Source organism: Gopherus flavomarginatus, chromosome 6 (genome assembly GCF_025201925.1).
Source record: "Gopherus flavomarginatus isolate rGopFla2 chromosome 6, rGopFla2.mat.asm, whole genome shotgun sequence".
NCBI lineage: Eukaryota > Metazoa > Chordata > Testudines > Testudinidae > Gopherus > Gopherus flavomarginatus.
Window position 1 is genome coordinate 64181006 of NC_066622.1, and position 12455 is coordinate 64193460.

At 44.3% G+C, this 12455-nt stretch overlaps 1 protein-coding gene across 3 annotated transcripts in view; it reads right to left on the reverse strand.

The window, feature by feature from the left end:
- Positions 1-12455, reverse strand: part of LOC127054187 (uncharacterized) — a 75446-nt gene that overhangs the window by 17644 nt on the left and 45347 nt on the right. For all 3 annotated transcript variants that reach the window (XM_050960182.1, XM_050960181.1, XM_050960179.1), the window contains exons 3-4: positions 6092-6253; positions 1451-1604 (exon numbers count right to left, since the gene is read on the reverse strand). In XM_050960182.1, the coding sequence (XP_050816139.1) occupies positions 1451-1604; positions 6092-6253 (316 nt within the window). The remainder of the gene's footprint in view (positions 1-1450; positions 1605-6091; positions 6254-12455) is intronic.

Below are 12455 nucleotides of genomic sequence, written 5' to 3' on the forward strand. Positions count from 1 at the left end.
CTCCTCTCTGTCTAAATACATCTGAGAAGGCTCGTGTCTGTTGTGTGCAGGGGTTGACTGGCAGTGGTGTCATAGTCTGAGACATGGGCCTAAGCCCAAACAAACTTCACAGTGAAACCAAACAGCCTCAGAATTTGCGTTAGTTCAGATCCTCCTATGGATCCAAACTTCTCAGCTGACTGTGTTCTTCATAACAGGCTGAGCCCAGTCCCTCCAAACCTGTGGGACAGTTTGCATTGGAATCCAAACTGCACAGATTGGGCTTAGCTCTGCCTCAGCTAGGATGTGCTCTGTGCCTGTTTGAGATGGTAGGATGCTCATAACCGGGGGAAGTGGATAAGGTTTCCCACATTAGGTCAAATCACATCTTGTTTTGGGTATCTTAAGGTGCCAATGAAGAACTGTCCTAATACATGGGCTAAGGAATGTTGGATTCCTTGAAAGGACAGTTTAGTGAGTGCACTTCCCTTAGCTCCTCTCACCATGTCTACATGTTAGCTAACCCATATTAAAATCCTAGTGTAGACAAGGCAACTGTAGTTTTAAAATGTTAGTTGGTCAAAGTAACACCCTAGGTTACCCCATAGGATTTACCCCAACCAGCTAATATGGTAAAACTACACTAGGCCTTGTGTACACTAGGAGAGTGGTTCCCAAAGTGGGGTCCCTGGCCTCTGGGGATCTGCAGTGGGTTATGCTGGGGTCTGTCCCTTGAGCCAGGGTCAGAACACATCTGAACAGTGGTCTGGCACTTTTGCCTCCTGGAGGCTCCATTTTGTTCTCAAAATGGCATCCTACATTCAGTGTGACTTTGCATGTACTGGATAGAAGAGGTCAAACTGGCAAGGGTATTCCCACACTGGCAGGGCCATTCGGGTAGTACCAGAACTTGCCTGTTCGAGACTACACCCTCTCTGTGAGGGGTTAGAGGGTGTCAAGACCCACAACACTTCTACAAGATAGGAAAGTAATGTCCCCATTTAGGAAAAACAGAAGTACAGATAGTGACTAATAGAATAATAGTAACATGAAACTTGTGTATAAAAAATGAAGGGAGTCTGGGCCAATAAGTTAGGTGCCAAACGGGCCCTTGGCAGTAAAAAGTTTGTGAAGCACAGCACTAGGATTTTAAGGTGGGATAACACAGGTAAAAATTACACCATTTTGCCTAATGAAAATAAAGCCACAGATTCAGGGACCTCCAACTTCCATAAACTTCAGATTATCCCACTTGAGCATAAAGGCAGGAGTGAGCCCTTTGGGCCTGATTCTCCATTGTCTTGTGCAGTCATTTGCACCTATGCAAAAGCAGTGCAAAGCAGTGTGAAATCCTAGCCACCTGATTTAGCAGTATTTTACCCCCACTCGGCACAGGTGTAGATGACAACACAAGTTGTAGGGTGGGTGTGAATGAGGGCCATGAGACATCAACACCAATACTGAAACCCACCTCTTTCTGGGATGATCGAAAGGTCGGACTGGTTTCCACTCTGAACCAGGAGACTGTGCGGTCTGCTCCTCCCAGTAAAAAATTTCTTCACCTCCTGGTATGAGTTGAGCAAGATGCTGGCAGCTCCACAGGAACAGTGCTGCAGAAAATACTCCTACACCAGACAAGGAGAAGGTATGCAGGCTGTTACACTGCAGTGGCCCAAGGTAACTGGGGCAGGGAGATATTGCGGACAAACAGTAAGCATTCCAAACTAGAGATGTCCAGGGCTATTCCAAGACCTGTCAGGATCCAGATAAATGTATCTAACTCATTCTAAATGGCCTAGGAGCAGGGAGGCTGGCTGGAGCTAAGTTTCTTTGTAGCATGGAATTTCATACTTCAATGATTTTGAATCATTTCAAGTATCAGCTCACTGTTAACATGCTCCCTGGGCATCCAGCAGATAAATAAGCTTTAACTAGCCTTCTTCAAAATTATTTTAAGCCACTGTGAAGGCTTGGCTGCTCCTGGTTCTCTAGTAATACCATGAAATGCAGCATTCTGGGAAATCACAGAGACCAGAACTACCAGCAGTTGCATTGACTTCTGGGGCAAGGAGTTCTGGTGAAATATATCAGAGGAGGAACTGTCCCTAGACATCTCAAAATGATTCATTTTGATTAAAGATAGATCAGAACCAAACCCTCAGATCCAAACAGCCCTAAACATTAGAGTTTTGAATCCAAATCTGGATCCAGATTTGAATTTTGCAATTGAGCACAATCTTTATAATGGGTCAAACCAAATACAGACAGTATTTGAATTTTTAGTAAACCAAAAAAATCCAGAGAGAACTCAGATTTTGTGAAGGCTAAAATGAATTTTTAAACAGCTGAGGCAAAAGTAACTTATACTGTCTCCCAGCATTTCTGGGCATCACTACATTCCTACTTGGTTTTGTAGTTCACTTTGAAATTGGATGGCTACTTTTGACTTGTGATAAATTCTAAAGTGATTTTAGAAAGTAAAGCTGTAATTTTCTAAAGTGTCTTTTGTTTATGGAGGCTCAGATTTTAGATGCCCAAATTGATACATCTGAATTTTATGAGGCCACATCTTCAGCTGCTGTATATCAATGTAGCTCCATTGACTTCAATGGAGATATGCCAGTTTACATCAGCTGAGCATCTGGTCCATTATCTCTTATGATTTCAGCTATTTTGATTCACACTCCAAAAGTGGCTTTGTTCTGAAACATGTTTTCTCTTGCAGCTGATCCCTAAAGACTCTGAGTGCTTTGGAAATAGTGGTTTGTACTAACGGCCTGACAGGTGTAAGTGTACCTGTCAGTGATTAATATTTTGATCTCTGCATCAGCATCCCGTTGAAAACTTATAGATGTTGACTGATAGTCAACATATTTTAACATCTCTTTCAAAAAGAAATTGAATTCACATTTCCAAATTCACAGCTGCTCAACCAAGACACAGTGTGTGTAAATAAACAAACCCCACTATAAAAGTGACTCACAATTTAAGATAATATTATTTCTGTAGGAACATGTACAAACAATAATATCTTGTGTTTTTATAGACAGGATGCCAGAGTCAGATAAAATGTTGCGAAACAAATATGCTGTACGTGGTATTCAGTTACTTGCCAAAGCAGTGATATCTTGACTGCTTGTAACTGACTCTGTGAAGAAGTTTCATGTATCAGTGTAACGCCATTTTGCACCTTAGTGAACTGTGATTTTAAATTCAATATAGTTTTCTTCATACTTTATAGATTAATCTTGTCACGTGTGTGGAATGTGGTCATTGTTTAACAATGCCCAGGAATGCTACACAAGAGTTTAGGACAGGAAGTGAAGAGTACTTTATCCATTTGCAACTGCAGGGGAATATAACTAGGTAGAAGTAGATCCTTATTGGTGTTGGCATTTGACCAGGACACCAGGGTAAGTTCCTTTTAAGAATCACAAGCACCCAAGTTAACCCTACGCTAACCCTCTCATCTGAAACCTGTGTCCCCAATGCTGTATAATCCCTCCAGGCTGGAATGCTGCTTTGCAGAGCAGAGGGAAGAGTGCTGGGATTTTTCACTAGGGCTTAAGGAAATTCCTTGCAAGTCAGTGGGAGCTGGGTGCCTAACTCTCTTAGCCCCCTTTGGAAATCCCAGCTCAAACAGCACCCCTGCAGCATCGGCTGTGGATATTCTTTGGACACATCTTCCCCAAGCACTGTTTGTGGCTGCTCAGCTGACGAGATCTGCTAGGATCCTAGAAGGTGGTGCAGGTAGCATTCTGTCACTCTTTGATATTGCACTGGGCAATACAGCTCTTTCTCCAGGAGTCCATGTGTCCTGTAACTGATGTGTTGCTTTTTTATCTCTTGGTGTTTTCCAAAGGATTAAAGGACTCTCTGGGGAGGAAGAGCTTAGAAGACTTATGATAAAAACGAGGCTTTCCTGTCAGATCTCTTGTGCATTTAGGACCCAATGCTGTGAGCTGCTGAGCATCTTCAACTCCCAGCAGAACCTAATAAATCAGCAGAGTTCTGACTTCAATAGGACATAGATCCCTAAGTCACTTGGGTGCTTTTGAAAATGTTACCCTTAGTCTCCAGTTTGGGATAACAGTATTTCCTACATCACAGAAGGGTTGTGAGGATTAATACATAGAAGATGGTGAGACGTTATGTGTTGGGGAGGTCCCTTAGATACCAAGGGCAGATAATTAGTTAATGTTTGTAAAGTGTTTTGAAAATGCAAAGAGCATATTACTACTGTGAACTAGATACCCCAGCAGTGGGTGCATTACATTTGCAGACAGGGAGATTCTGCCAAGGGATCTTTGAAAATACAAAATGCATCTAGGTTGAAAATGTAGGGCCAGATCCTCAGCTGGTATAAATCGGGGTGGCTCCTTTAATGTCAATGGGGAGACTACGCTGAAGATTTGGCCCTCGTAATGCAGATGGAAAGGGTTGCTGCAAACAATGACCCACAACTGTAAAGTTTTCAGAAAATGTGCTAACCATTCCCAGGCTCTGTGTGGGAGGCAGCATTGGTCTGAGGGAGAGATTTGGGCACAAGGAGATTGCTGGATGTGCCGTTTTGCTGACTCACAATGCTGCATTGACTTTGTTTCTGAAAGGGGAGAAAGACACCTATTCCAGATGCTGCCCAAGCAGGTGGGTGAGGAGCACAGGGGGGGTGGGGGAAATGTAGTCAAAAGAACAAAGGAATCACCTTCCTCCTCTGCCCCCCTCGCCCCCCATGAAAACAAATTGCTGAGCACTGAATCTGACAATCTCTGATATTGATTTGATGATGATAGGTTAAAAAAAAATGTGGAAGGATGATCATACGGCTGAAGCATGGGACAAAGTTAGGAGATCTGGGGTCTGTTCCTAGTTCTGATGCCACCTTCCTGTGAGACCTTGGATAGGTCATGTCATCTCTTTACTTCCGTTTCCCCCTATTTAAAGTGGGGAAGATAATGCTAGCCTGCCTCACAGGGGAGTTGCAAAGCTTAATTTATTACCATTTGTAAATCACACTGAGATTCTCAGAGGGAAGCACCTAGCAATATAGCTGGTTGTGAAATGATGTTTCAACCCCCACTCCACCACACCTCCCCGGCCAAACTGATGAAAAAGAACATATTTCATTTTTGTTTGGCAGCCAAACACTAAAAAAATCTTCAGTTTTCAGCAACCGAAAACAAAATGTTTATGTTTAAAGCCAAATATTTGGGAGTGGAGGGGGGGAGGGGGATGGGGGAGTTAGATGACAACCCAAATATTTTTGACAAAACCAGAAACTTTTTCAACAAAATTTCCACTTAGTCAAAAAGCCATATTTGTCCCCCCAAAATAAGTTTCAACAGAAAAATAATAATATTATATAATATTAATAATATTATTATCCTGACGTAAATAAGGAAAAACCCCAGTAACTGCAGCTGGAATGCGGAGGCTATAAATCCCAGAATTCTGGAGGATCAGTCTGGATAAGTGCCCAAAAGTTAGAATGTTCCCGCAAAATTGAGTTGGAAGTATCATGAGAGAAGATCTCTCGGGAAAGATTTCTGCTACCTATTGTGAAGAATGGGGCTGCAGCCCTGGTATTTGTGGCATTTCTACTATTGGTTCAGGCACCTTTAATCATAATATGATCACGGATGGGCATCAAAATACCAGATAATGAAACCAGTCTATACAGCAACAGCCCAACTATTCAGTATCCCTAACCAAGAGTTCTAGGAAGATCCCAAAGTTATTGCCCCAGACAACCCACTCAATGAAAGAAACAAGCTCCAATCAATATAAAGACTTGGATGAAAAGAGAAGTAGGGGGCAAATCTAGAAAACAATGAGAGCAAGAGAAGATGAATAAAAGCACCCAAGGATGAGATGAACTCTCATTATTATTTGGGCAGGGTATAGTCCTAGTGCATAGCCTCTGGCTGCCTCTCCCCTCCATCACCCATGCTCACCCTGTAGACCTGGGACCCAATTAACACCCCCAACCCCCCGCTTTGGGTGAAACTTCGGGAGTTATAGCCCCTGCTTTGGGATTTTATACGCTCGTGCTAGGGCTGAGGTTGGCAGCATTTTCTCCTCGCCCAGACAGCACCTGATTATCTGTTCTTACCTCCTTTATCTGGCTCATCTTCTGCTCCTTCTGCAAACCGCACACTTGCTTTTGGAGTCGCAGATTGTGCTCCTGCAGCTGCCCGATTTTCTCTATCAGCTGGCAGATGTGTTCCAGATACCCCAAACCAGAGCCGAGAGCCTTGGTGTTCCCTTGGTTCACCTGCAATGACAAAGTCATTCAGAGCACAGGCCAACAGTGGCAAAATCATTCTGAGCAGCTATTGCCCTGCCTCTCCTGTTACAAGAACAGGAGTACTTGTGGCACCTTAGAGACTAACAAATTTATTTGAGCATAAGCTTTTGTGGGCTACAGCCCACTTCTTCGGATGCATAGAATGGAACATATATTGAGGAGATATATATACACATACAGAGAGCATGAAAAGGTGGGAGTTGTCTTACCAACTCTGAGAGGCCAATTAAGTAAGAAAAAAGCTTTTTAAGTGATAATCAGGATAGCCCAGTACAGACAGTTTGATAAGAAGTGTGAGAATACTTACAAGGGGAGATAGATGCAATGTTTGTAATGGCTCAGCCATTCCCAGTCCCTATTCAAACCTCAGTTGATTGTATCTAGTTTGCATGTCAGTTCCAGCTCAGCAATTTCTCGTTGGAGTCTGGTTTTGAAGCTTTTCTGTTGCAAAATTGCCACCCGCAGGTCTGTCATTGAATGACCAGACAGGTTAAAGTGTTCTCCTCGTGGCTTTTGAGTGTTATGATTCCTGTTGTCAGATTTGTGTCCATTAATTCTTTTGCATAGAGACTGTCTGATTTGGCCAATGTACATGGCAGAGGGGCATTGCTGGCACATGATGGCATATATCACATTAGTAGATGTGCTGGTGAATGAGCCCCTGATGGTATGGCTGATGTGATTAGGTCCTATGATGATGTCACTTGAATAGATATGTGGACAGAGTTGGCATCGGGCGTGTTGCAAGGATAGGTTCCTGAGTTAGTATTTTTGTTCAGTGATGTGTGGTTGCTTCAGGTTGGGGGGTTGTCTGTAAGCGAGGAGAGGTCTGTCGCCCAAGATCTGTGAGAGTGAGGGATCATCTTTCAGGATAGGTTGTAGATCTTTGATGATGCGCTGGAGAGATTTTAGTTGGGGGCTGAAGTTTCACAGGCCACCAAAAATACACCGGGCGGGCAGTGTGGTTAAAATGAGAACTAGCCCAGGCCTTTATCCCAACCCCTAACCTTACCTTTGAGGTTAGAAAAAGTCTGTTTGGTTCACTTTTTTCAGCCCACGCTGCACCCCCATCTCTCTCCCCAGCAGTGCTAAGGTTTTCAATGCTACCTAAAGCGTCCCAGTAAAATGAAATCTCACCTTATTATAGCCCCAAGATGCCTCAGTGGGCAGCCAAACGACTAGGTGCTCATCTGAACTCCATATATTTCATTTACAACCATGGTTACCCTGCCAGAGTGGTGTAAAAGTCCCATAGCATAAGTGAGAATCTGGGCCTAGAATGTATGCCGTTACACTCCTGGGGCCAAATTCATCCCTGATGTACCTCCACTGAAATCAATGGAGCTCACCTTGGAGGAATTTAGCCCATTGACATCAATGGGAGTTGCATCTGTCTGCATTAGGGCTAAGTTTGGGCCCCACCAAATGTCTGATCATAGAATCATAGAATATCAGGGTTGGAAGAGACTTCGGGAGGTCATCTAGTCCAATACCCTGCTCAAAGCAGGACCAACCCCAACTAAATCATCCCAGCCAGGGCTTCGTCAAGCTGGGCTTTAAAAACCTCTAAGGATGGAGATTCCACCACCTCCCTAGGTAACCCATTCCAGTGCTTCACCATCCTCCTAGTGAAACAGTGTTTCCTAATATCCAACCTAGAGCTCCTCCACTGCAACTTGAGACCATTGCTCCTTGTTCTGTTTTCTGCCACCCAGGAGCAGCACCAAGGTTTTTGGCGCCCTAGGCGGGGGTTCTTCCACGCTCCCGGTCATTGGTGGCAATTCTGCGGCAGGGGGGTCCTTCCGCGGCTCCCGGTCTTCGGGGCACTTTGGTGGCGGGTCCCGGAGCAAGTGAAGGACCCGCTGCAGAATTGCCGCCGAAGACCCGGAGCACGGAAGGACCTCCCGCCGCTGAATTGCCGCCGAGGGTGGCAAAATGCCACCCCCCCCAAATCCTACCACCCTAGGCGACCACCTAGGTCACCTAAATGGAAGTGCCGGCCCTGCTGTCACCACTGAGAACAGCCGAGCTCCATCCTCTTTGGAACCCCCCTTCAGGTAGTTGAAGGCTGCTATCAATATAGCTATGGGAATAAAGGGAAACAAGAAGACTTTTTATCAATACATTAGAAGCAAGAGGAAGACCAAGGACAGGGTAGACCCACTGCTCAGTGGGGAGGGAGAAACAGTAACAGGAAACTTGGAAATGGCAGAGATGCTTAATTCCTTGTTTGTTTCGGTCTTCACTGAGAAGTCTGAAGGAATGTCTAACATAGTGAATGCTTATGGGAAGGGGGTAGGTTTAGAAGATAAAATAAAAAAAGAGCAAGTTAAAAATCACTTAGAAAAGTTAGATGCCTGCAAGTCACCAGGGCCTGATGAAATGCATCCTAGAATACTCAAGGAGTTAATAGAGGAGGTATCTGAGCCTCTAGCTATTACCTTTGGAAAGTCATGGGAGACAGGAGAGATTCCAGAAGACTGGAAAAGGGCAAATATAGTGCCCATCTATAAAAAGGGAAATAAAAACAACCCAGGAAACTACAGACCACTTAGTTTAACTTCTGTGCCTGGGAAGATAATGGAGCAAGTAATTAAAGAAATCATCTGCAAACACTTGGAAGGTGGTAAGGTGATAGGGAATAGCCAGCATGGATTTGTAAAGATCAAATCGTGTCAAACCAATCTGATAGCTTTCTTTGATAGGATAACGAGTCTTGTGGATAAGGGAGAAGCGGTAGATGTGGTATACCTAGACTTTAGTAAGGCATTTGATACGGTCTCACATGATATCCTTATCGATAAATTAGGCAAATACAATTTAGATGGGGCTACTATAAGGTGGGTGCATAATTGGCTGGATAACCATACTCAGAGAGTAGTTATTAATGGCTCCAAATCCTGCTGGAAAGGTATAACAAGTGGGGTTCCGCAGGAGTCTGTTTTGGGACCGGCTCTGTTCAATATCTTCATCGACTTAGATGTTGACATAGAAAATACACTTATTAAGTTTGCAGATGATACCAAACTGGGAGGGATTGCAACTGCTTTGGAGGACAAGGTCAAAATTCAAAATGATCTGGACAAATTGGAGAAATGGTCTGAGGTAAACCGGATGAAGTTCAATAAAGACAAATGCAAAGTGCTCCACTTAGAAAGGAACAATCAGTTTCACACATACAGAATAGGAAGAGACTGTCTAGGAAGGAGTATGGCAGAAAGACATCTAGGGGTCATAGTGGACCACAAGCTAAATATGAGTCAACAGTGTGATACTGTTGCAAAAAAAGCAAACGTGATTCTGGGATGCATGAACAGGTGTGTTGTAAACAAGACACGAGAAGTCATTCTTCTGCTCTAATCTGCGCTGGTTAGGCCTCAACTGGAGTATAGTGTCCAGTTCTGGGCACCGCATTTCAAGAAAGATGTGGAGAAATTGGAGAGGGTCCAGAGAAGAGCAACAAGAATGATTAAAGGTCTTGAGAACATGACCTATGAAGGAAGACTGAAAGAATTGGGTTTATTTAGTTTGGAAAAGAGAAGACTGAGAGGAGACATGATAGCAGTTTTCAGGTATCTAAAAGGGTGTCATCAGGAGGAGGGAGAAAACTTGTTCACCTTAGCCTCTAATGATAGAACAAGAAGCAATGGGGCTTAAACTGCAGCAAGTGAGATTTAGGTTGGACATTAGGAAAAAGTTCCTAACTGTCAGGGTAGTTAAACACTGGAATAAATTGCCTAGGGAGGTTGTGGAATCTCCATCTCTGGAGATATTTAAGAGTAGGTTAGATAAATGTCTATCAGGGATGGTCTAGACAGTATTTGGTCCTGCCATGAGGGCAGGGGACTGGACTCGATGACCTCTTGAGATCCCTTCCAGTCCTTGAATCTATGAATCAAATCCCCCTTCATACTTCTGTTCTGCAGACTAAACAAGGCTAGTTCCCTCAGTCTCTCCTTGTAAGTCATGTGCCCCAGCCCCTGATAATTTTCACTGCCCTCTGCTGGACTCTCTCCAATTTGTCCACATCCTTTCTGTAGTGGGGGGCCCAAAACTGGATGCAATACTCCAGATGTGGTCTCACCAGTGCCGAATAGAGGGGAATAATCACTTCCCTCTATCTGCTGGCAATGCTCCTACTAATGCAGCCCAGTATGCCATTAGCTTTCTTGGCAATAAGGCCACACTGCTGACTCATATCCAGCTTCTCATCCACTGTAATCCCCAGGTCCTTTTCTGCAGAACTACTGCTCAGCCAGTGAAAGCTACAGTGCTTTGCCACTCTGGGACTAACCTAGTCTGGGGGACAAGTTCTCTGCTGTCTTTGCACCTTGCAGAGTCATTTGGAGCTATGCAGAGTGGGTGGAAGACACTATCCCCAGTGTAAGTGAGCAGGGAAGTCTGATTGGGTGGCATGGCATAAGTGTATGGCAATGTCGAAGGCAACAGAGAACCAGGGTCCAGGTGTGTAACCTATGCCAATATCTACATCACTGCTGATTTAGTCTCATGTCACCAGTTAGGGAGTGAACTTCATTCTGGGCCTAACTCAAGCCACTGAAGTCAACGGGATTCTTTCCGTTGGCTCCAGCAGGCTGTGGATCAGGTCCCCTGAGTGCCTTATCCAGGTGGCGATGGACGCTTGTCTTGAGGAAAGTATGCAGGACTAGGCCCCCCATATGGTTATGGCAAGAATTAGATGAGTCTATTCCACTGTCACAGGGTGACTGGCCCCTTTAATGGGGGTGGAGGACAGTGCATCTGTGACTAATTACCTGCCACCCAACTGAGCTTAAAGGAAGGCACCTTGGCCTCATGAAAGGAAAGACAGCAGCTGGGGGAGTTGCTGAAGAGTTCCTGAAGGAGGCTGCTGGAGAAATGGCTGAGAGTCCAGAAACTGGCACAAAGAGTCCTGTGCAACACCCTGACTGCAAAGAGGAGAGACTACAGGCTGGGAACGGAGGCATCTAGGGTGGATTGAGTGACAGAGCCCTGAGATGGCTCAAAAGTGTGCCTGGAGGAGAGGCTTGGAGCCAGCCAGACCTCAGGGAGAAAAAGGGGTCGTGGGAGACTGTGAAAGGAATAGATGAAAGAGACTTTGCTTTGGGTTTACTTTGCTTTATATGTTAACAAACCAGTCCCCAAGAAAGAGGTTTGTTATTGTATATAAATCTCTGTGAATTATTCCTGGGACTTTGAAAGGGAAACTGAGGCAATGGGCTGCAGAGCCACATTTGGCCAACAGGGGGTCACTACAGAGGAGGCACACCCTTTGACATACACATAGACTTGCAAGTTCCATTTCTTAGCATGTGAGTAAATGTTCAGTCTTTGGACGAAAAATTGTATTGTTGTTACGTTTTGTTATGCCATTGTCCTTTGGGAGACACCGTGACCAATAGCAAAGGTTTGCCCTCTGCTTTATTCTCTATATTTGGTGGCAATTCTTGGGCCAGAGCAGCTTGAAGCAAGCATTGGTGGGTGAGCTGTAACTTCTGGAAGAGGGGATTGTCTACATGCTGTTTGTGACTGCTTCTATTCCACACTATGTAGCAAAATAAGCTCAGACTATAACCTGATTATGCATTACTGATTTCTCTTCCACTGGGAAGCTGACTTGGAAGGCCCCACAGTTCCACTGTCACTCAGCAGAGGGGCCACTCTGATGCCAGCGTCAGATGGCAGTGTTGGAAGAAAGGCAACAATTTTGTCCAGTGCATTTTCTGCATCTGGCTGCCTTGTCTGGCAAACACATTAGTCATATTTATTGTAAGATTAATCTGTTGAACATCTCACTAACAAAGACACACAGAAGCTCATTTACACATTGGCTCTGCCTGTCGATGGCATGTGATATCAGTAAGTAAAATAAACCCAGATTTTTACAAAAGCTCTGCTTTAAAGTTTATCTTACATCAGAAAGTTAGTTGCCTTTACAAAAGTGGGAAGCTCACTCTGTCTCCTTTCTCACAGCAGTACACATTTTAGGAGGGAAATACAAACCTCGGGTTTCTTCCTGTCTTTCTATTATGTCAAAAAGTTCTTGGTGGGTTCAAAAAATAATCAGCATCAGGATTATTTTTAAATAAACAATGATATAATGTTATTTATAAAATCTGGTCTTATGTTCAGATGGTTTTAGGTCTGAGTCCGTGATGTAAATCCTGTG